Source organism: Procambarus clarkii, chromosome 18 (genome assembly GCF_040958095.1).
Source record: "Procambarus clarkii isolate CNS0578487 chromosome 18, FALCON_Pclarkii_2.0, whole genome shotgun sequence".
Lineage (NCBI taxonomy): Eukaryota > Metazoa > Arthropoda > Malacostraca > Decapoda > Cambaridae > Procambarus > Procambarus clarkii.
The window spans coordinates 28,784,970-28,809,874 of NC_091167.1; the positions used below are offsets into that span (position 1 = coordinate 28,784,970).

At 42.7% G+C, this 24,905-nt stretch overlaps 2 protein-coding genes across 3 annotated transcripts in view; one reads left to right on the forward strand and one right to left on the reverse strand.

Annotated features, from left to right (window-relative positions):
- Positions 1–1,427: 1,427 nt before the first annotated feature.
- On the forward strand, positions 1,428–10,451 carry LOC123754358 (uncharacterized). Of its 2 annotated transcripts, none has more exons than XM_045736696.2 (8): positions 1,428–1,896; positions 3,335–3,448; positions 3,862–4,002; positions 5,482–5,579; positions 5,872–6,034; positions 7,407–7,580; positions 8,528–8,649; positions 9,072–10,451. In XM_045736696.2, exons 1-8 carry the CDS (start codon positions 1,866–1,868, stop codon positions 9,459–9,461), a joined length of 1,233 nt encoding a protein of 410 aa, XP_045592652.1. In that variant the 5' UTR covers positions 1,428–1,865; the 3' UTR covers positions 9,462–10,451. The 2 variants fall into 2 exon arrangements, with proteins under 2 accessions (XP_045592652.1, XP_045592653.1); XM_045736697.2 differs by having other exon boundaries at positions 1,430–1,896; positions 3,865–4,002.
- Positions 10,140–24,905, reverse strand: part of LOC123754564 (alpha-2-macroglobulin) — a 30,398-nt gene continuing 15,632 nt past the window's right edge. The window contains exons 17-27 of the mRNA XM_069326437.1: positions 23,997–24,217; positions 23,770–23,852; positions 23,009–23,130; positions 21,417–21,567; positions 19,606–19,739; positions 19,331–19,438; positions 18,342–18,615; positions 17,345–17,496; positions 17,010–17,222; positions 15,299–15,694; positions 10,140–13,566 (exon numbers count right to left, since the gene is read on the reverse strand). Of these exons, the coding sequence (XP_069182538.1) occupies positions 13,531–13,566; positions 15,299–15,694; positions 17,010–17,222; positions 17,345–17,496; positions 18,342–18,615; positions 19,331–19,438; positions 19,606–19,739; positions 21,417–21,567; positions 23,009–23,130; positions 23,770–23,852; positions 23,997–24,217 (1,890 nt within the window). The 3' untranslated portion in view covers positions 10,140–13,530. The remainder of the gene's footprint in view (positions 13,567–15,298; positions 15,695–17,009; positions 17,223–17,344; positions 17,497–18,341; positions 18,616–19,330; positions 19,439–19,605; positions 19,740–21,416; positions 21,568–23,008; positions 23,131–23,769; positions 23,853–23,996; positions 24,218–24,905) is intronic.

The following is a 24,905-nucleotide window of genomic DNA, read 5'->3' on the forward strand; positions in this document are numbered from 1 at the left end:
AAAGTGAGCGGGTTCGAATCCTCTTCATGACTCCTACCGATTTCTCTTTGGCCAGTACTGGAAGATCGGGCTCAGTATTTCCAACCATGTCCAGCCCAGAAGCTTCATATTTGACTACGCCAACTGACTTTTTCAGTTCCTCTTCCAGTTAACTGGCGGGGCTCGACCCTAGGCCCTCGGTGCTGGCTACGTCGTGGACCCATCTTCAGTCATCCTAAATCCTTGTCCTCATCGCTTCCAAGTGTTATACAGTTGTAGAGACTCGAGGCTTAATAGCACTTTCTCCTGATAACTACATTAAATTTTGTCATGACAACTGCCTCTCTTGTCCTCAATTTTAATGCTTGGGGGGGGGGGTTGATTCTGAGGCTGCCACCACACAACATGCAATTACCTATGGATAACCTTCCCGGTTTGGTGCCTTCTTTTGATAATTACTTACTTACTTACCTATGGATAAAAGGTGATGAAAACGGTGAAGGAAAGTGGGCAAATGTGCTTGTATGTTCACTTTTACTCAAATCATGATGATCAGGTCAAGAGGCCAGTATATTTCTGGAAACATTCAATAGGTCTTCTGATGTTGATGGTACACACTGAATTGTACTCCCAGGTACAGTAGACCAGGATGTACTAGTTCGGTGTAGCTGTGGGTGTACCTGTCGGGTATGGAGCAGGTGTGAGTACTTTACACTTGGGCAACAGGTGTGGGTGGTAATTGCTAGATACAGCTGAAGTACGGAAGAGTGATACTACAGCCTTGATCGTAATTGAAGGGGGGGATGTTGGTCGTTGGGAGGTGGAGCATGAAGTTCCTTATGGTGATATATGATGGGGGGGGGTGATGTGATATTTGAACATCCAGAGCATAGGTTCGAACTCTCACCAAGGCTCCTGTTGAGTTATTTGATTATGGTGATGATCGTTGGTGAGTAGAGTGATGGTCCTGGGGAAGGGGGGAGTCGCGTTCATATTATGTGTGAAATTCGAGAAACCTTTCAAGCTGTGGAAGACTCGTCTGTTTTGTGTGAGTACGGACAAATTATTAACAGCAGGAAATGTATTAATTTTTCAGTTCAGTGAATAAAGGCGAATATTAATTAAACTGATTTGGAAAAATATAAAGTTTTTTGAAATATTTAACCGTGTAGCTGGCGAACAAATGTCAACAATCGTCGTGGGGGTGTGAATGTGACCGTGGCACGCTGTTCCCTTTTGAATTATGGCAACTCCGACCTGCCTGTTTATCCCGTACCCCAGACCATTCACACTGCCAATTTGGGTGAGGCTCGCCCCAGTCGCGTGGTCATCTCTGAACGGATAGATTCGCTTATAGTATGGATATATTTTATCTGTTTAATTGATGTAATCAGTGACCGCAGCACAACATTGTCAATGGCAGCAGAGCTGCTCTGGTGAGGATGTTGTGTTCTATCAGTCTGTATCACCTGGTCGTGGCCACAGGTGTTCATCTGTATATGTGCGTGATATCAACACTACTGACTAGTAGTGGAGTGGAGGCGAGTGGAGCTTCCTTTTCGATCAGAGGCTGCGAGTCACGACACCAACACGACGACGACTGCTGTTAAACTCTGCAACCAAAAATAGCACGACGCTTCTCAAATCCCTGTCAGCGTGGAGGTCCTGGACGCAATCTGACACTAAACTTTCCAGCAGTTCACTCGCTACCTTAGCCTGGGTGATGAGGACCTTGTATACAGTGGAAGTGTGAAGAAGCGAACCTTCATACCAGAACAAGCCCGGGCTGTCACTGTTGCATGCGTGTTGAGTAAGCAACTGTGGTTACTGTATCTCGCCCACAACTGCAACACTGGTCGAAGGACGTGACCGATATATCCTCCGTCATGAACTACATCATTCAGAAGAGACTGGAAGGTAAATCTTGCTTCATCAACGTTGTGTGTTGCCTGTAACTACTGTCTCTACCCCCAGCACCCCCCCCCCCTCCCTCTCCAGCCCGTTGTCGTCGTGAGGGGACTTGGTGGTGGGCGGCTGCCGGGGCCTGATGCTCCATGGGACAGTCCTCTGTCCTTTTGAAGCCTTATGCTTCTGTTGCCGTCTTCACTAATGATGCTGGCTACTTGTTGTTCTTCCTCGTTTTTCAATTATGCTCCCCTCCCCCCCTCTCCTCCTTTCTGATTGTTATTTCTCGCCGACTTTTTGCCATTCTTAATTATTCTTTCCGATGTCTTCTGTGTTAACGTCGGGTGTTTGGGGAGGAGCGCGCGCTCACCCACAGAACTGTGGTACAAGACGTTGTCGAGTGAGGGGTGGGCGCTTGTAATGTAAATTCTCGCCTTCGTTGCTGAACCCGGTCACGACGGTCTGACGGTTCTTAGGATGACGATTGTGGGGCCACCCCAGTACAGTGATGAATACCCACCCCAGTACAGTGATCGATGAATGCCCACCCCAGTACAGTGATCGATGAATGCCCACCCCAGTACAGTGATCGATGAATGCCCACCCCAGTACAGTGATCGATGAATGCCCACCCCAGTACAGTGATCGATGAATGCCCACCCCAGTACAGTGATCGATGAATGCCCACCCCAGTACAGTGATCGATGAATGCCCACCCCAGTACAGTGATCGATGAATGCCCACCCCAGTACAGTGATCGATGAATGCCCACTCGGGTACAGTGGAAGTGCATTCCACTTATTGACCACCTGTACAGAGTATGATTATTTCCTTACATTCCTTTGACTCATTTGTGTTTCCAGCTTCCTCTTGTGCTACTTTCTCTGATTAAAAGTTTATCCTTGTCCAACTTGTCCCGTTCAGTATCTTGTATGTAATCATATTTCCTGTTTCTTAGGTCCTCCAGCGTTGTGAGGTCTGGTTCCCACAACCTGTTCTCATAGCTTAACGCCACTTAGCTCTGGCACTAATCTGTTTGCAAACCTCTGTACTTTCCCGAATTTGCTTTTGCGTTTCACGGGGTAAAGATTCCAGGCCGGCGCTGCATATACTATTATTGGTGTAAGAGAAGCTGTGAATGTTGCCTTAAGAGCGTCGTAACTTAGGTTTCTAAACGACGTTCTAATGTTTGTCAGCGTCTCATATGCTGCCGATGTCACCCTGTCTGTGTGCGCCTCTGGTGTTTGTGATGAAATTGTTTCTCTTCACGTCGGAAATATCTTAAAAGATGTGGCTTTTTATATGTTGTGCTTATGGCCTATCAAATGCGGGAGGGTTATTAAGGCCACAACAATAGCTAATTGACTACATCAAGTATTTGTGTTTTTTGTATATATGCTTCAGTTCCTTTGTGATCACATAAATCTAAAAATGATATTGTATGTTGCAGAGATGCCTGGTGTAGCACCCTGGGAACAGCGGCTGTGTTTCTTAGTGTTGCTGCTGCTGGTGATGAGGCTACAGGCTGACTGCTGGCGCGCCCTCTGTCGCCTCGACCAACGAGGTCTGTACCTCAGTCCTGAGAGAGACACACACACACACACACACACACACACACACAAGGACCTCGCGGCTGAGTAGACAGCGCTATGGGGTTGTACTCCTAATGGCTCGGGTTCGACTCCCGGTGGAGGCGGAGAAGAATGGGCAAAGTTTCTTTCACCCTGATGGTCATATGTACCTGGGAGTTAAACAGCTGCTACGGGCTGCTTCCTGGGGATGTGTGTGTGTGTGTGTGTTAGAGAGAAATATATGTAGTAGACATAATAGCGGAAAAATAGATTGGTAAGAAAGGCGAGAAATAAGAGCTAATATCTCGGTCCTGCAGACACAAATAGTAAATACACACAAACGCTTACACTCTCACTACTTGACAACAATGTCAGGACCCACCCAGTGAGCACCACACGTCTCCAGCAGGAGTGATGACCCGGCTGAGTGAGGACACCTTCAGCACCAACGCCCTTATCATGGTGACCGTCTACCTGGTGATGTGGCTGCCCATGCTGGTGCTGCGGACCGTCGATGTCGAAGACCACCCTCACTACTCCATTTACAGTATGTACCAACATACATATTGTGTTTTCCAGGGGAGAGTTTTAGCTCCTGGCTATCAGCAGTCTGGTTTAACTGAACACAGCCTCTTAAAGATATTTTGACAAAAGTTTGAACCCCATGATATCCTCCTTTAGTTCATACACCTTATTTGCCACTCTTATACTTAGGAAAAATTGCTTAAGGACACTTGATTTGGACGAGTCCCATAAGTACACAGAACTGGATCACCTTTATAGTTTCATCCCTATTGCATAGGAGACGCTAAGTGCTGGGATAAAAGTACCACAAATTTCTTGAAACATCTGGTTCTAAATAGTCGAAACGCCAAGTTACACCAAGAGCCACCAAATTCCTTTTACAGCGCCTCAGGGGAAGGGGGGGGGGGGGGTAACGCACACTGCATTCAGGGTTCCCGCCCGCCATCTGAGCACCTTCAACTAGACGGACTGTGACAACAAATTGTTTATCTTGCATGTAACTTATGTTTTAACTCATTTTGTGTATTAAAGTTATAAATAAAATAATTACAAATATTTATGGGGTTGGTAGAAGACAACATGCGAGGGCGCATGGGAGCTCCAACAAGACTCCCAAGTGTGTGTGTGTGTGTGTACTCACCTATTTGGTACTCACCAATGTGTGTGTGTGTGTGTGTGTGTGTGTGTGTGTGTGTGTGTGTATGTGTGTGTGTACTCACCTAGTTGTACTCACCTAGTTGTGTTTGCGGGGGTTGAGCTCTGGCTCTTTGGTCCCGCCTCTCAACCGTCAATCAACAGGTGTACAGATTCCTGAGCCTATCGGGCTCTGTCATATCTACACTTGAAACTGTGTATGGAGTCAGCCTCCACCACATCACCCCCTAATGCATTCCATTTGTCAACCACTCTGACACTAAAAAAGTTCTTTCTAATATCTCTGTGGCTCATTTGGGCACACACTTGTGTGTGTGTGTGTGCGCGTGTGCGCGCGCGCGCAACCCGTTCTCGCACTTTCGTATAGTCAATATTGACTTATTAAATATGTGCATATGTGACATACTAAACATACTAGTTTACCTTGAAAAGCTTCATAGAAAACACCGACCTTACCTAACCTTCTTAGTATGTTAAGCCTCTTATTGCTTCGTAATTACAATTACTACTTAACCTATTATAGGTATAGGTATACCTATAATATGTATAGGTTATTATAACCTATACATATACAGGTTATTATAACCTTAACCTATACCTATTATAGGTATAGGCTAAGTAATAATTGTAATTATAAAGCAATAAGATGCTTATCTTAACATACTAAGAAGGTTAGGTAAGGTCGGTGTTTTCTATGAAGCTTTTCAAGGTAAACTAGTATGTTTAGTATGTCACATATGCACGTATTTGATAAGTCAATATTGACTGTAAGAAAGTGCGAGAACGGGTTGGTGTGTGTGTGTATATTGTTACTAAACACTAACGCAAGGTCGTGGGTGGTGTACAGGTGGTGTGGTGAGCTACCACTGCTACTTCCAGCAGAGGACGACCAGCGCCTTCCTCACCGCTCTGGTTGTCTCCCGGGTCGGCTCCCTCCACACCACCGTAAGTGTAACTTGTATCCTTGGTTGTCACTGTTACAGGTGGTGCTGGGAGCCAGCTGGACGGCATGATGGTGTGTGAACTGTTACAGGTGGTGCTGGGAGCCAGCTGGACGGGCATGATGGTGTGTGAACTGTTACAGGTGGTGCTGGGAGCCAGCTGGACGGCATGATGGTGTGTGTGAACTGTTACAGGTGGTGCTGGGAGCCAGCTGGACGGCATGATGGTGTGTGAACTGTTACAGGTGGTGCTGGGAGCCAGCTGGACGGGCATGATGGTGTGTGAACTGTTACAGGTGGTGCTGGGAGCCAGCTGGACGGGCATGATGGTGTGCGGCCTGCTGGCGCCGCTGGTGATGAACGAGGTGGTGTGGCAGGCGTGCGCCTCCAAATCTTGGAGTCTGCAAGCGAATGTTTACATTGAAAATCGTGGCAATTACACCTTGCTCCACGATACTCGTAAGATACAAATGTTTAGCTTCCCAGTATATCATCATCATATTACCCTATTATTATATTTAACGCTCCAAGTATTGACTCAAAACCAGTTTCATATTGACTTTCATAAATAGCTTGGTTAATGATATATATATTGAAAGTCTTAAAGTATTTGTGGTAGTTAAGAGGACAAACGATGTAAACGTAATATTAACCATAGAGTCTTAACCTAACCTCATGGCAGCTTGATTAGTTTCATCTTTTGCTTTCCTTAATGTACGCTCGGATTGTGGAGGTTATCTTCTTGAGGTTATCTTGAGATGATTTCGGGGCTTTAGTGTCCCCGCGGCCCGGTCCTCGACCAGGCCTCCACACCCAGGAAGCAGCCCGTGACAGCTGACTAACACCCAGGTACCTATTTTACTGCTAGGCAACAGGGGCATAGGGTGAAAGAAACTCTGCCCATTGTTTCTCGCCGGCGCCCGGGATCGAACCCAGGACCACAGGATTACAAGTCCAGCGTGCTGTCCGCTCGGCCGACCGGCTCCAAAGGAATAGTTGGCATGTATTTGGGCTCGAGCTGACGACCGTTCGGCCACCAGCGGCAGACACCACTCTGAGGCCGAGACTCTTCCTAAAATAAAGAAAGATGCCCAACCTCGCGGAACATCGGGGATCGAACTTCGAGCCTGCTCGAACCACGCCCTTGCCTTATCGACCAACTGATATGATTTTTTAATATAAAAGGGTGACAGACAAGAGGCACTGAACTACAGGCTAGTGTCCTTAACTTGTATATCATGCAAGGTGACGGAGAAGATCGTGAGAACCTAGTAACACATCTGGAGAGAAAACACTTCGTGACAACCCATCAACATGGGTTCATTTCTGGAGGATCATTTTGATGCTTGTCTGTATCAGTGAATGTTTCCTGGCGAGCATATGTTGAGTGAACGTCTGCTGGCGAGCACTTGTATGGGTGAACGGCAGCTGGCGAGCATCTGTATGGGTGAACGTCTGCTGGCGAGCATCTGTATGGGTGAACGGCAGCTGGCGAGCATCTGTATGGGTGAACGACATCTGGCGAGCATCTGTATGGGTGAACGGCAGCTGGCGAGCATCTGTATGGGTGAACGGCAGCTGGCGAGCATCTGTTGAAGACTACTACTGCTCCACAAGTGCTCCTCGAATTAGACGTTGCATTTTGACGTCAAAATCCCCAGCAGACAAAATATGATGAACTACAAATCCTAGCGGCTCACAAGCATTCACTTTATCTATGCGCGAGTCACTTGGTTACTTAAGTTAGGTTCGGATATTTTAGTATACCATTTTCTGTCCATTGTGGCAAGATGAGAGGACAGGCTGCTACATGTGTGGTGTTGTCTGGCAGCTGGTGTGATATGCAAAACGGAGATTAACGAGAATTGGCTGCACCTGGCTGTGGGTGAGTGGATGCTGACAACAGTGCTAGCAGCGATCATGTACTGGGCCTCCAGCACCCTGGCCTCCAGCACCCAGCCTCAAACGTACACCGAGAAGGAACTTTACAACCATCTAACATCAGGTGAAATGCCTTCAATAAATACCAAATTTATTATTACAATTATTGCTATGTCGTGTGTGTGTGTTACAATTGTTTCATAAATTATCAACGTACTGATTAAGACATGAAGTTTTTTGTATTTTGTCGAGCATCTGGCACCTGTGGTTGTTGTACATCTGCGTCTTACAGCTGTGGCTCTTCATGTCGTGATCTGATGGATGTGGTTGGTTGTCTTTCCCCTGATACTTGTGGTGTGTTTGGGACTTGGTTATGAGTAGGGTAAATGGAGACGTAGACCGTCCCTCCATCCTGGCTTGCAATGTTTAAAATATTACATGCAACATTGCAGTGTGGGGTTACAACAGGCAAAATAGCAAAGGTAAAAATTGGGGATTTACAATATATAATTCCATAGTGTTTCAGGCATTGCAAGTAAGGAGAATAGTGAAATGTATTTAGTTATAATAGTGTTGAAATGATGGTTTTGCACATCATAGAGTTGAGGTGCATGTATACTTTGCACAAAAAAAAAAGTACCGAGATAGGAGATCGATTAGCACTAATGTTGGTTCAGTAGTGAGGAAGGCGATGATAACATCAAAGAGCAATAAAGACGCCATTAACTGTGGGACCTACGGCTCGCTCATGACCTTCTCTCCACACTTTCTCCCACCTACAACCCCTCCCATTGTTTCCATCCCCCATACCTAATGTCCTGCTTCCCCAAACACCCCCTCCGTAGCTCCTGTTGCCCCTTATTCCCCTCCCACCCTGCAACCCTCATCTTCCCTTGCAATCACCCCGATCGAACCCTTCCTTCTGCAACCCATCCCCTCTCCCTCTACACCCCTTTCCATCTCTTGAATCCAATCAGTGCACCTTCATTTATTGCACTCCCTCTGTGATTGTATATACGGCGAGCATCTCATGTCTATGGTTGTATTTCCGATGTGGACGTGGCCATGCAGCGGAGAGAGCAGTTCACAAAGGTGTAGTCTTCCTGCGATGGCTGGTGAGCTGTTTTATCTTGGTGTGGTCACTGGTGCTCCGCCCTGCTCTCTCTCTCTACCTCTACGTCTCCTACTACAAGGTATGGCGAGTCCTCCACCTGTTGATTACCTCAGGTACATTACCCTCCTCCTAGTGACTACCATAGGTACACTACCCTCTTACTATTGACTACTGCAGCTACACTACCCTCCTGATGACTATTGTAGGTACACTGCCCTCCTAGTGACCACTGGAGGAAATTCAGATCGAGATATTTGATTAACGTCTTGATAAGTTGTTTTTATGAAACAGTTTATTTAATGTGTTAACATGAGTGTATTGTGTTTACTGGCAGCCTCGTCTCCACTCCCATTCATACTCCCTCTCCAGGCTGTTGCCTCCCTCTCACCATCCTCTACCCCTCCACCACCACCATCATCTCCCACACCACCGTTACCATTATATCTCCCATTTCCCAGCGTCTCCGCTTCTCATCATCTTCCTCTCCTCCTCGCTGCCCAGGAATGGACGTTCATCCAGGACGTCCCCACACACGTCATATTCTTGCTCTTCGCCGTCCTCATACCCATGGAGGTAGCAGCACTCTCTCCTGAACACCAAGACGAACTCCAGGAGGAACAACCCGTCAAACATCATATGATGGAAAAATGGAAAACCGGGATCATCGAAAACGACTCTGATCCAATTTGGAAATCGGACGATCTTCTTTCTAACCAGTGTTATGATGAGGATGTAGAACCCCTATGGGAGACACCAGGAACATTACCGGAGACAGGACTGTTGGATGGCCAGCACCAGACAGGAGGCAGGACAGGGGGTGAGGGTCTAGAAGTGACCAAGACTGAGCAGGGTGCGGCGGTCATTAGGAAGGATGCTCATGGAGTTGTGTAATGTATTGGAGTAATATTGTATATCCAGTATATAATATTGTATACGAGTAATCTTGCTATAAGCTTTTGTGCAAAGGTGCACACTGGAGGGGGTGTTTCAGGGTTAATTACAGAAATATACACATTTTATTTAAGGTTAAGCTAGACAAGCCATGTGTTCCAGGGTCACAACACACAGTGTTTGACCCAGGGTTACACTTCTGCGACTAAGGTTGCAGTGAAACTTCGCACAAAAGGGGGGGTGGTTGTGGCTACCATTCCTCTTGCGCTCTTTACGACTAATAAAAAAAAAACTGAACAAGGCATTGTTACTTAATAATTCCACCCTAGTTCTTTCAGAAAAAAGTAAAAATTTAGAAAGTAGGGTCTTCAACCAGAAAATTACGACTTTTGTCCTAGAGTTACTACAGTAACTAACAGGAATGTGTGAACAAGGCTAGAAGAGCTCTGTCGTCCCGCCATGTAAATTAGTCCGAACCTTTCCAGTCATAGTACCTTTGTCATTTATGCTCACCACCTTTAGCTGAAACTAACACAAGTTCCTTCCTATAAATAATTAGTGTTTCTCCAACTTGCCAAAGATGTTCCATCTCACATTAAATTATCTAAAAAATACCAGAATGTAACTTTTTACCAAACACGGCGAGAGTTATTAAACAAGAGGAAAGAGACGTGCATAAATTTGTCAAAACTTTACTCACATGACAATATAGAAATATCAAACATTGATTAGACATTACTCCCGGTAGTAAATCACTTAAATTAGGCTATCACTCTGCACTCAGATTGAGCACGAGGGTGTGGACACGTTCAACCTTTAACACATTCATTTAAGAGTTTATGATTAGTGACATTCTTTGATATCGTTATAGTGAATCACTTTCTAGTGACAATTGCTAATATCAACACGGCAGTATATACAGTAAAATGACAACCCGAGATAGTAAACAAAGTTAATGTCAACACTTAAGCATAGCTTTAATACTGTACTGTACTAAGTAAAAAAAAATTAGTAAATACATGAATATAAACAAAGCAATGTCAACATTTAAATAAACAATACCGCCAAAACAGTAGTATAAATACTGTAGTCAATATTTCCATTGTACGGTAAACAGTTCAGCGATATATACAAGGTAAACAGAGCATTTAAAGTCCTAAAAATGAGTGATATGTACACGGGGAATTTATATAAACATGTGAAACTACATGAAGGTGGTTACTATCACAAGAATAACTACTATAAGAACACTTATCAATATAAACAATGGGAAGAGTCATCAGCCGTAAAGAGGGACTTGTTTTCTATAACGTTAACACCAATTCAAGTGTTGTGAATATTTGTGACCTGGCCGTCCATAACTGTATCGTCATCTCTAACAGAAGTTATTCACTCAATAAGTAAATTATTATCAAAAGAAGGCACCTAACCGGGAAGGCTGTGTAGCAACAGATTCACTCAATAAATGATTCTAGGCATCATGAATGTACAGACTAAGATGACATGAAAATCAGACATTATAACTCAAAAAAACCTAAAATGATCATTTACACGAACACCAAAATAAGCCGATGTGACCTTTTAAATAAAACTGAGTAGGTCAGGTGAGTAGGTCGGCCGCACACCACGCACTAACCTGCAATACAATGCACAGTGCCTTAAGACTCCAGGATGTCTATTTGCGGAGTCCAATACTACCTCTCCTGGCTACTATACATTCCTGTGTGTGTAAGAGTTACTTATCGGATTTCACTCCTTAGTAGCAACTACTAAGAGCTGGTATGATCCATTGGGGGGGGGGGGCTGACGGCTGAATGGACAGCACTTGGGGTTCGTAGTCCTAAGGGTCCGGGTTCGATCGCCGGTGGAGGCGGAAACAAGTGGGCAGGCCTGATCCTGATCCAAAATTCATCCTGATTTCCTCCTGTTTACCTAGCAGTAAACAGGTACCTGGGAGTTAGACAGCTGCTACGGGCTGCTTCCTGGGGTTTGTGTGTGAAAATTAGGATTCAAGGTCTTGCCCGAAACGCTATGCGTGCTTGTGGCTGTACAAGAATGTAAGAACTCTTGTATAAATAAATAAATAAATGCTGGGTCAATGTGTTAATTTGTTGCCGTTCACTTGGACAGTCTACACCTATTCAAGTGGGTATAACGCCAAGGACATAGATATAGACTTAACATCTGTCCTCATTTTGGTGCTCTTCCACATTATTAATATAACAGGACTGCTCATCATTAGCCAATCCTGCAACTAGTTCTCTTTGATAGGTACAACGATGGGGGTCTCAGTTCTGTGTCCACGGCCACCAAGAGCAGACTGACCTCTCGGTGCTATACAGTCGTAATGGTTTAGCGCTTTCTCCTTTGAACTACTTAAAATGTATAATGAGTTAATTATCATAAGCAAGGATGACTTGATGCTCGTCTGTCTTACGAGGCCCGAGTGAATGGCAGCAGTGTTGCCCACCAGAGGCCACAGGGAGTCTCATCGCCCAGATGAAGGAACAATAGGCAACATAGGGGGCCGTTGACCAGAACGAGATCCCTGTGGGTATGTACCTTATCACGCCGAGAGGGTCGAGGCAACCCTCACCAACCTCGGAGGCGTACGAGAATCTCCTCGCCACCAGGTGACACTCTGGAAGGGGGTGTAGTGGTAGTGGTAGTGGAGACACTCTGGAAGGGGGTGTAGTTTGCTTGAGGACCGAGTGGGCGGGTTCGAATCATCCTTATGGCTCTTACTGATTCTCGCAGACATTAGTAAATGTTTGTACAATTTGGATCTATTTTTAATAGATCAATTAAAAAACTAATCGAGATTCATTAATACATTTCTCATTAGAATTGATGCTTCTTGGAACACACTCATGTATTTGTCAATGGGCCTTCTGCAGTTTGCTCTTCTTATGTTCGTGAACTAAAGACTTATTTTTCCATCTAGCTTGCATCCTTCCTGCCTATATCTCCCCGCCCCCAATTGTAATATTCGCTCTTCTGAAGATGTATTAAAACGAAAGTACTGAAGGAATTTCCTGTCATTTTCCTTTATGGTCAGACATTGTCGTGTGCGCGCGAGCGGACGCAATTACAGCCCCATAGTAAACATGGCTTCAAACAATGCTGGAGCCAGCTTCTGTGCAAGGTAAAACCCGGCTCTTTGCTGTGGCAGTTCCTCATGAGAGGTTGGGGAAGCTTCCTGTTGGCTGTCCCTAATTACTCTTGGCATCCACCTGGACGGCCCAGCGCTTCCTATTAGTTTTACCATGTGTCTTACCACTCAACACAGGTGTATTTGCAGCTGTGCATTGATAAACCAATACAGAAACCCTGGTCTCGTCTGCCGTAGACCAGAAGGAAAGTTTCGAGGCAGTGACATTAGAGAATGTTACAGCAAAGTGTCCCGCATAAAGTTTGCACATTGCCAAATGTGCAAATCTGACAATAGTTTCAAGCTTCCAAATGGAATTACCCTGCAACCTTGAAGAAACCAGGGATTAAACTTGTGCTTCTACATTGGCCGATATTTATCTAGAGAACAGTGAAGACCAAGGTGGTATTGCTGCCATCTTCAGGGAATCCAAGGAAACCAGTAATACAATGACTCGGAGCATTGTTACAGGCTCGTGCCAATAGGCTAAGAGACCCCTGGAAACCTGGGGTAAATGTCCACTCAACTTTCGGAAGGCGGTGGGAGAGAAACTCATAAGGCAAACCAGCAACCCAAGGGCAGCCAGTTTCCTGTTCCAGCACTTCAGTGTCACAAACTAGAAGTAAAATACCTCCTGTGTTATGAGCACTTGTGCAGAGATGTTTGAACAGTGACTCATGTATTATAGTAGTTGAAACACAATGTAACAATGAAAAAATGTAATATAAATAATAAATCATATTTATTACAAAAAATAGAAGTGGTAGAAGAAAATGCTAAAACTGTCAAAGTATCTGCAAGGGATTCTCTGAATGCCTTTTATTCTCTTCTCGGAGGCTGTGGGTCCCGACAATTACACCAGAGGAAGTATCCCTTTATAGAAGAGCATTGCTTGAGGTATAGCTCCACCAGGATGGCCTATATGCAATTTAGAACACGAGGAATTTCATAGTCCTGGAAAGAAATGAAAATACAACTACAAACTGCATTTTAATTTTTAGTAAATTTGTTCAAACATACTTTTAGGAGTTATTACTGTTGTGATGCTACGCTACCCCTCCCTTGCCTCTGTCTCCTCTTGCTCTGTAGTCGGTTACATCCAACACTCCCCCCCTCCCTCTCCCTCTCCAGCCCGTTGTCGTCGTGAGGGGACTTGGTGGTGGGCGGCTGCCGACTGCCATGGGACAGGCCTCTGTCCTTTTTGAAGCCTTATGCTTCTGCTGCCGTCTTCACTAATTAAGCTGGATGCTATTTCCTCTTCCTCGTCTTTCATTTTCATCCCCCGCTCTTCTCCTTTCTAATTATCATTTCCCGCCGACCTTTTGCCATTCTTGATTATTTTTTCGGACAACTTCTGTTTTGACGCCCGGGTGTTTGGGGAGGCACACTCCCTCACACCCGTAGAAATGTAGATTTAAGAGTGTGTTTTGCTGGGTTCCCAGCCTTATTGGCGTGTCCTTGAATGAGCGTGCGGACGCTTCCGCTCAGGAGGCTATCCGCACTTGTCCCGTCCTCCCGTAAAGGTATCCCTTATTCAGACTTCTACCCAGTTATTTATTCCTCAATCCTTGCCCGTTGGCATGGTCGTTACTATTACTGGCAACAGACTGCGTTCCCTCCAGGGTAATGTGTCCCCATGGCCTTCCGTCCCTCGCGGTCACTTATCCTTGGATAATATATCCAAGGATATTTTTGGTAAATCTGATTCCCTTGATACCGTTCGTCTTACGCACTTTTGTTGAAACATCTAACATTATTAAATCTACATATTTATTAAGCATTAGTTGCAAAGTCCACACCCACATTTATTAAACTTGATAGAACTACAACAGTTCCTCTAGTCACATGGAGGCAGGAGTGGTCGACGTTGATAAGTTGAGCTGACGCAATAATTTATCAAGTAACTAAGTAATTAATGTAACAAAGTCCTCAAATTTAATTGTACTTAGCAAAATTTAATAAGAATAAACTTATAACTCAAGAGGGAGACTATTTCCCAAAATAGAAACTGGTAAACAAGATTAACGTAAACACTCTACGGACAACACACGCCCAATTTCATTTAGTTTCCATTTCAGACTTCATGAGAGGTGTTGCGTTACAGGCTATGTTTCTAACAGCACTTACCTTAGGTCTACCCTGATCAACCTATGTCAGTCCCATACACCACACAATTTTCTCTACAAATTTCAGTAAGAATAGCATCTGGCCTCCAACTTTGGACAGACATACGGTCACTTATAGTTTATGTTGTACCTAATAAGCCAAATATTCCGGAAATATTTTAGTACTCATTTTGTCTTATAGAAAGATAGTTTTCCGTTATATAATATTTGATCTGCATTTTTTTATTCAAAACACAGAAATTTGATTAAACCTAACCTACGTAACCTAACGTATTGAAGTCAGTAATTCATGTTCTTTATATATCAATTAATATTAGTACTGTACTGTATATATAAACAAATTTGAAAAGAAATCATCGAAAATAAGGAAAATCGCTTCCTGTTAAGGAAAACGAGCCTTGCGTACTAGGCGAAGTAGTGTGTTTAGGGTATTAGGTACAACATATATAAAACTATAATGTTTATATAACAAAAAACCACAGTATACAGTGAAAATACTAATTAAGCTCATTAACGAAAATATTAAACTCATTAGCATTGAATCATCAGTGCATAATTACCTCAGAAATAGCGAGCCCGGGTTGATAGTAGTCATAGAGAAGCACAGTGCCACGCTTGGTGTTGTGAACCCTAACCTCTCGTGTGAGGCGGAACACTACACACGTCTCTCGCTTAGTCAACTCGTCCAGGTAAAAGGTAACCTTCCTGCCATCCACTTCATACTTCTTGACCTCAGAACCGCTCTCCGTGATTTTCACAAGGTCTGACTTATTGGGGACGTAGCCGGACACGAGGTTGACCTCCAGGATAGCCATGTTGGACCTGTCATCTGGCAGCAAGTAGCTGCCACAGGCAGTAAAGTGCTTTATCACACACATCTTGTCAGGCTCCGTCTTCACAGTCAGTGTGAAGGCAGCACTTGCTTTACGCTCCGTCACATTGTACTTCACGACAGACTGCAAGGAAAATAATCAGGTATTTTGTATACAAATAATTTAAAATGCATGTATATTGGCAGCAAGCTTTCATTGAATAAGACTTATGTTCCGTGTTGATTATTTTCTTGATAAGGCTTCTATCCCTAGTGCTTTTGCATCTTGGTTTAATTGGAAGAGCATTTCTTAGAATGTCACATTTGTTAAAGGGTGACTAAAAGAACAAAAACTTTATGTATTATTTTTACTCTAATTTACACAACGTTTCGAACCTAAAAAGTTCATTCTCAAGTGACTACTTAAAAGACATAATTGATGACAATCCTGTTACTTTAAGCCCTACACAAAATTAGAATCACCCACCGTAAACCCTCAAATAGCAGGATTATTCACTCTCCCGAGGTAGAGGGAGAGGGAGAGAGAGGGAGGGAGAGGGAGAGAGAGGGAGGGAGAGGGAGAAGGAGGGAGCAAGAGCAGAACATGATGACGTCCCTGCCCAAAACGCCATGCCCACTACGGCCACCTAAACTCTCATTACCCAATCTCCTGATTTAATTTTGTATGCTTAGTTTATTACCCCCATCACCTTATTCTTATTTCTTTCGCTTTTCCCTCTGACAATTTTGCATGTGCCAGACCTTTTAGTGTTATAAATTATACGTTTCCTCACGTCTTGTCATTAGTCACTTGAAAATAAACCCTGTAGGTTCGAAACGTTGTGTAAGAATAATACATTATACAAAACGTTGTGTAATAATAATACATTATACAGTTTTGTTCTTTTAGTCCCCCTTTAACAAATGTGACATTCTAAGAAATGCTCTTCCAAATAAACCAAGATCCAAGACAACTAATCAGAGGGTTGAAGCCCTAAACAAAAATATTTACACTGAATATGTAGTTGTAATTTAAAATATGCATATATACTCCTTTGATAACTAGAGGTATTTGCTGGTTACAGTTATAACTATTAGCGTTACCAGCCGTCACAGCAAGCAGTGAGTGCTGGCTACAGATGAGTATGGGGAGCACAAACTACCACTCAGGATAAGCGTCGAGGGCAGAATAAGGTACCGCTCACAGGATGAATTTGGGCTGCACAATAAACTACTACTCAAAGGACAATTGACTATTAGGTGCACTATACACAGCTTACAGGATAATTTTGGGGTGTACAACCTACGTAAAAAACTTACAACTTACCGCTTACAGGATGAATATGGGGTGCACAATAAACTCCCTTTCACAGTATAACAAGGTTATTTCATGCATGTGATCTTCAATGATCTACTTTATTACTGTCAACAGCTATGGTATGCTAGTATTACCCACTCACCTGGACCATCAGGCAACCTTTGCCCATTATTCTAAAATTGAGCATTGCTGGAAGGTAGGTAAGGCGCATCATCTTGGTGAAGGACCTGTTACCCTCGTGTACAATGACGGAATGGTTCACGCCGCCACCTATCACCGTGGCCACCATGTTCAAGTTGCCTTCATAGAAATGCGACTCGTAGACAGACAGAGCTTGTAGAGCTACGACTGTATCCTGAATATAAAGGGGGGGGGGGGAAGGAAAAATCAGTACAAGGATAAAAAGTGTGATAAAGCGAAAATTTCAGATTATAAAATGGCATCATCACAAATAACTTTTAGTTATGCAGGATTCACCTGTGTGGTGTAAAAGCCTCCCTGGCTATTTCTCTGTCTTGCTATCCACTTGACTATCTTCCGTATTTGTGGTTTATGCACCGTGTAATTCGTGGCCACCATAGCTAGGAGGGCGTAACTCGCAGTCTCTACCTCCAATGCTTTTCTTTGGACTAAACAAGAAGCAAAACATTCAGCAAATGCATCTCTTCCAATTATTATACAATATTTAGTGTGCCAGGAATATAAACATATGAGAGTAACCACGGTGAATTGGAAAAAATGCTTCTTTCCCAGTTTATTGTGGTTACACGTGTCATGTGTGTGTATATATTTGTGTATATAGACATACATACACGGTGTCCCTAAAGTCTGTTCCCATAAGCAAAGTATTAAAAGAAAACCACTAGGATATTTATATAATTTATGAATTATCACTTAGTTTATCAGGAACTAATAATCGTCCTAGAACTAAATCGTACATATAATCGTATAATAATCGTATAAAAATAATCGTACATGAACTAAAGGATAACATAAGAGAATCCATAATAACAAATACTCCCATGCTTAGAATGTTCAAATGTCTTGCGTTGAACGCGTTCACAAATGTACTGAAGTAAATTGATGTCATTTTGAACATTATTCTAACTGATAAACTAATAATTCATAAATTAAAAAACCCAAGTGGTTTACTTGTATATTTTGCCTATGGGGCCAAACGTTTGGGACACCCTACAGTATATATACATACAGAGAACACACACACACATTACCCCCCCCCTCCCAATCTCCTCATGTCCCTTATTCCTCTCCTCACCCACATTTTACAACCCTTCCACCTTCATTTCCCGCTTACTTCCTGTCTGGCCTCCAACACACATTTCCAAATTATATATAAAATATCTAAGTATCTAAGTATACAAAATATTTATTACACCATAATTAAATCAAGTAGGTAATTATGAAACATGGTGTAAGAAAAACAAGCTTTTTGAGTGAACATTTGAGCACTTACAATTGTCACTCCATATATCCCAATGTATGGTATTCTTAGTGACATTAGCTTTCCCAGTGAGCTGCTGGAGCACCTGATGGGCCTCTTTTCGTTTAGCGAGGGCGAGAGCGTAAGACTTGAGCGCCATGGTGTAGATATCCTGAGACGAGTCATTGGCCACACAGGAAGTTGCATTTAAGATGACTGTAGTGGTAGGTTTCATCCCTGTCTCCAGCAAGGCGGTAACCACGTAGGCCGTCTGAGGTACCGGGGACTCCTGGCCAGCTATGTTTCCCTAAAGAATATATATTACACATTAGTAAACAAAATGATTTTCCCGAAGTAAAAAAAACTCCCAAACTCTTATACCCTTCCACTTAAGTGTGGACGGGTATAAGTAACGATGACCAATACATACGAGATTACAATGAACGAAATTAATGTTAAGCAGCCTAACATACACTACTATACACGGAGAAATCACATTAACGTGATATATGAAAGAAATCTACAGGAGGATTTGATTAGAGCGCGTCCGGGAACACTCGGCGCATAGGTTCGAATCCTCATCACGGCTCCTGTGGATTTGTTCTATACTACTATTATGTTATACAAGATTACTAGTGCAAGGTTACCAGCGGTGTTGTCTCCATCTTTATGCTCAACACACGCTATATAACTAATTCGGATTTAATATTAAATTATGGAACTAAACATTTATAAACCACAACTGTCAAAAATTTCATAATTAAATAATTGATTATGAGAATAATTGACTCTCGCCTTCAAGGCCTCGCTAGACTTTTCCTCACTTGTCGAAGACTTTTCCTCGCCCTTCATGACGACGTTAAAGACTTTCTCACCTGTATGGCATTGCTAATGTATTACTTCCCTGCATGGCATCGACAAAGACTTACCCAAATACTCTTTTTAAATACATTTACTCACCTGCATGCATTTGTCAACAACATTTCAGCAAGTGCAAGCAACTGAGGAAGATATTTACTCACCCGCATGCACTTGTTGAAGACTTTCCCAACAGAATGGAAGCAGCCAGTAGTAGTGTTCTGGGTGCTCAGGAGCCACGTTAGGGTCTTGTGCAGCTTCTTCCTATCAATCTGACAACATATAGCACATAGTTCTCGGTTTATAATAAACTGAGAATAAATAAACAAATATACTCATACACAGTACATGATTACTCTGGATCCTGTCACAATTGAATCACATGTGTGAGTGTAAGGATCAAATTATTCTCCAAGAGAGTGTAGGGGTGTTAATTTACCGCTATAAAAGAGCTGGCCTGGGCAAAGGACTTGAGGACGAAGGCAGTGAGCCAGCTGGAGCCAGCGGCATCAGCTTTCCCGAAGCCACTGTAGGAACCGTCATCCCGTCCGTACACAATCTCGCGCACATAGTCTGGTAACCAAGAATATATATATATGTTAATTATACATAATCATCCCTGTGTGTCTAAACGGCGCGCATATATATATATATATATATATATATATATATATATATATATATATATATATATATATATATATATATATATATATATATATATATATATATATATATATATATATATATATATATATATATATATATATATATATATATATATATATATATATATATATATATATATATATATATATATATATATATATATATATATATATATATATATATATATATATATATATATATATATATATATATATATATATATATATATATATATATATATATATATATATATATATATATATATATATATATATATATATATATATATATATATATATATATATATATATATATATATATATATATATATATATATATATATATATATATATATATATATATGTCGTACCTAGTAGCCAGAACTCACTTCTCAGCCTACTATTCAAGGCCCGATTTGCCTAATAAGCCAAGTTTTCCTGAATTAATATATTTACTATAATTTTTTTCTTATGAAATGATAAAGCAACCCTTTTCTCTATGTATGAGGTCAATTTTTTTTTATTGGAGTTAAAATTAACGTAGATATATGACCGAACCTAACCAACCCTACCTAACCTAACCTAACCTATATTTATAGGTAAGGTTAGGTTAGGTAGCCAAAAAAAGCTAGGTTAGGTTAGGTTAGGTAGGTTAGGTAGACGAAAAAACATTAATTCATGAAAACTTGGCTTATTAGGCAAATCGGGCCTTGAATAGTAGGCTGAGAAGTGCGTTCTGGCTATTAGGTACGACATATATATATATATATATATATATATATATATAAAATATCATGTTGAGCAAAAGTTATAGTCAATTGAAGTTATGCTTGGTGTGTACAGCAGTCATTGTCCACTCTCAAATGGTTCCTTAATACTGCCCCAAAGTACTACCCTCCTTCCATTCCCACAACTCCCCCCCCCCTTTTTCCATGCAACGACCCCCCCCCCCACATCTCTTACGCTACAACCTCCCATATCACACGCCACAACTCCCCCCCCCACAATTCCCATGCCACAACTCCCCCCCCCCCCATCTACGGCACAAACCCCCATTTCCCACGCGAAAAATCATCTTTCTCACCCCCCACATCACCACCCCCCCAACTTCAGAACCTCTTCTCCCACCCCACAACCCCTCTCCCACCCCACAACTTTATCTCCCACCCACTAACCTCAACTTGCTGTACATAACCCCCATCTCCCACAACCCTCCACACTATGCTAGCGTGAGAGTTTATTGTCGGGTGGACAGCCAAGATGTAATGAGGATCAGACACAGCAAGACGATGCCGCATCGAAGGTCTGACTTATGAAGTAAATTACGGGCTATTAGGCAGGAATTCAATGGGGGAAAATAACCAAGGGACAAATTAGCATCAAATATGTTGGAATACACAAAACGTCCACCTCTGAACGTTCTTGTTAAGAACATTCTCCAACAAAGAGATAGGAGGACAGCCCATGGTTGATAGGTATACAAATCCATAACAATAGTTGGACTCATAGGATCCGTGTGAGCAAACTAGTGCAGCAATAGCATCCACTTTGTGATCATCAAAGATTCAAGTGTTCAACTGACCTGTTTGTATGAGGTTAAGAAGTTTCTTGGTGGTCTCCGGGTCGTGCTGTCTTGTGCTATTCAAGTACTGAAGGATGAAGACGCTGACAGCCAAGTTGAGCATGTTCTGCTCCCCACACCTCGACGGTAAATTGATCAGATGCCCCAAATTCTGAAAACCCACAGTAATAAAATTTATTCGCTTTCTAGAATATATTTTTAAAATACTAATCGTTCAATAACTTAAAAAGCTGTAAATGTAAAGACTGTTCACAACTGAAAATATTATATTAAGAAAAATGTCATCTAGCTCCAATCCTCCGATGACAACAATAGACTATTGCCTGTACTTTGCGTTTATAATAGTAACACTATCCTAAACGGAGTGTGCTGGCCAAGGTATGTAACTGACCCTATACTATCCCAATATTTATTATCACTTATTAATCAGCTTTATGAGACATGAACTTACAAAATGTGAAGCAAGCAAGTAGGTAATTATTAAAAAGTGCCAAGCTGGGAAGACTTATGTGGCACTGTGTCATGGGATACTGCGCTAAATATTACTCGAACGCCAATGTGAGAACAAAAGGATACAAGATGAGCGACAACAAAGGTACGTAATTCAGCAACCATTCTATCTAGAGACAAGTGACCCAGAAGGACGTTTGGAAGCAAGCTTACGACCATGCTGAAGACCAGCAGATTTAACAAGGAGGCGCACTACTGAAAGTGTAACAATGCACTTCAGACAATAAGTATGGCGTCGTTTCACCATCAAATGTCTAAGATTATTTTAAGCACGACAATAGAAGTACCATTCCCATTCCAGGTCATCGCTTTCAGTGCCCTAAGTCGACTTAGTCAACACATTTCCTTCCAAGGACTGCAATGAACTCTTAATTTTTCCCAATGTGGGAGCTTGTATTAGGATATCTTCATAACCCACTTGTTGTGTTCCTTCCGGAAATTCAATATTTGCAATGGCGTTCATAAGTATGTTGAATAAGACTCTTGCTTGGGGGGGGGGCGGCCCACGAGTTCCTTATTCATTATTCTCGAGATTGCTCCGTTGAAGCAGATCATGGCTTTCCTCCCTGTGAGGTCGTCTTCAGTCCATTTCATGAGTCTCCCTTTGACACCCATGCATGCAAGCTCATCCAGGATCACAATCCCATGTGATCCTTGACACAATCCGTTGACAATCCTTTATTATCGTTAATAATGTGAGAGGAGTAGTTAAGATGGACGCGTGAGCTACACACAATCAATGACCCTTACACTGACAAGTGCCACTTCATCAAATATGTTTTCCCCCATTGTCGGTGGACAGCAAGTCAGTTATCGAGCTCCCTCTTAGGGCCAACTACTGTCCCTCGCTAGGATGCAACCCACAACAGTTCCCTAACACCCAGGTACAATGGAACAATCAAAGTGCACCTTCTTTGCACTACAAGGAAAAACACCGCTTTAGATGAACTGAAACGTGTGTAAAGGCCTCGCCCTGCCCTGGAATCCAACTGTGGAGGCAGAGAAGGCGAGTAGTGGCCTGGTCGAAGACCTGACCACGGGGACGCTAAGCCCCAGAGGCACCTCAAGGTAGGTGAACTAACCTGTATGGAGGGTAAGAGGAGGTTGCCCAGAACAGTGACCCAGCCTTGAACAGACGTCTCCACGATGCCCGTCGGGACCTTCACCTCCCACGTCACGTACGAAGTCGACATCATCTCCGTATCTGATCAAAAAAGAAAATTTTAATGATTTTTATAATAAATAGTAATATGGTGCTAGAATTGTAATTACCTTTGGTTAGATTGTTACTACACCTAAACATCTCTGCAAAGACAAGACACACACAAATAGGGCAATAACTTGATGATGATAGCTACGCAATCATTTTAAACAGCAACACTGCTGTCACCCTGTAATATGCAGTGTTGACAATGTTAGTTCATTTTATTAATACTTGACATGTGATGTGCAATGTGAGGTCATACGCAGCATGTGCAGGGCATCAGTGTTCCTTTACTAATACTCACTGTAATGGGTGTAGATATCAATTTTATGCACTAATGCCAAAAGCACCTTGAGGTCTGGTTCATACCTGTTCTGCGATCTCCAATATTTCTGCACCATCACTCACAGGATGAGTATGGGGGGGGGGGTGTACACAATACACTATATTGACGGGATGAGCATGGGGTGCACAATAACTACCACCAACAGGACCAGTATGGGGTGCACAACAACTACCACTAACAGCACCAGTATGGGGTGCACAGTAACTACCACCACCAAGACCAGTATGGGGTGCACAAAAACTAACAGGACCAGTATGGGGTGCACAAAAAACTAGCAACCGCTGGTATCTCACGTGTAGAGCAGACATATCTGGTCCAAACGTCCTCCTGAGGGAGCCCCTCGGCCTCCACAACAATGCCTTTGATCAAACTGTCACTGAAGCAAAGGAATATGTAGCTTAGATATTAAGACATTTGTGCATTATTAACTGAATATTCCACGTGCCAAGCAAATGTTGCATTTTAATGTTCAAATTGTACCGATCCCAAAATTTTAGGTGAAGTTTAGGATTCAACTGACCTGCCTGTTAGCGAAGCGTTGGTGGGCCGACAGACGGCAGATTCGCCTTTATCTATACTGGCCGTAACGTTCAACATAACTGTGCCCACGACGGACGGTTTTATCCTGACCACGTGTACCACCTTGGTCTTTTCGTCCACACAAGCCGCGTGGGCGCCCGCCGTCTCCCTCTCAGACACCACCATCTTGTATTCTTTACTCTTCACTAATTCCACTAAAACCTATAACAATGAGATAAGAACGTTAACCACAGGTAGGGTGTGTGTAAACCACAGGAACGCGGTCTCTAAACCCCAGGACGCGGTCTCTGTGGTATCACTACTTCATAACTATGTAGTATCATAAATTTTTCCCTCCAGGCTCATGCTTTATAGCCAATGTATTGAATTATTGAAGTAAAAACACATTAACCTCTATTAGTATATTGCTGGGGTCTCAAGACTTACGTTATGCACTTATCATGAAGCTGTACATTTAATTATTCTACTTAGTGGAGTTACGGTGGTAGGAAGAAGGCAACAGGGACACACTACTCTTAAGAGTACGTAGTTTGTTACCAGTAACAGAAGACCAACAACCCTGCCAACGGGCAAGGATGGAGGAATGAATAACTGGGTAAAAGTCGGAGTAAGGAATACCTTTACGGGAGATGGGACAAGTTCGGATAGCTTCCTTAGCGGCAGCATCCGCACGATCATTTAAAAAGAGACCAACATGGCTGGGCTGATAAACATATTATAAATTTAAACATTATAAAGTTCCAGAAGTGTGCTTAACGCCTAGCAATTAATCACCTTCAGTGATGAGTATACTGTATACGTATATAGTCTGACACCTGATTAACAAGGCTGATTGGTTCTTGATTAACTGTGTCAGTGGTCATCTTATCAGGTGACATCATAAGTGACC

Excerpts from the sequence above, each read along its gene's own strand:
- LOC123754358 (XM_045736696.2), top strand. The coding sequence starts at position 1,866 with ATGAACTACATCATTCAGAAGAGACTGGAAG. Across the intron at positions 1,897-3,334 it reads CATTCAGAAGAGACTGGAAG|AGATGCCTGGTGTAGCACCC; the intron begins GTAAATCTTGCT and ends TGTATGTTGCAG. Across the intron at positions 7,581-8,527 it reads TTACAACCATCTAACATCAG|CGGAGAGAGCAGTTCACAAA; the intron begins GTGAAATGCCTT and ends GTGGCCATGCAG.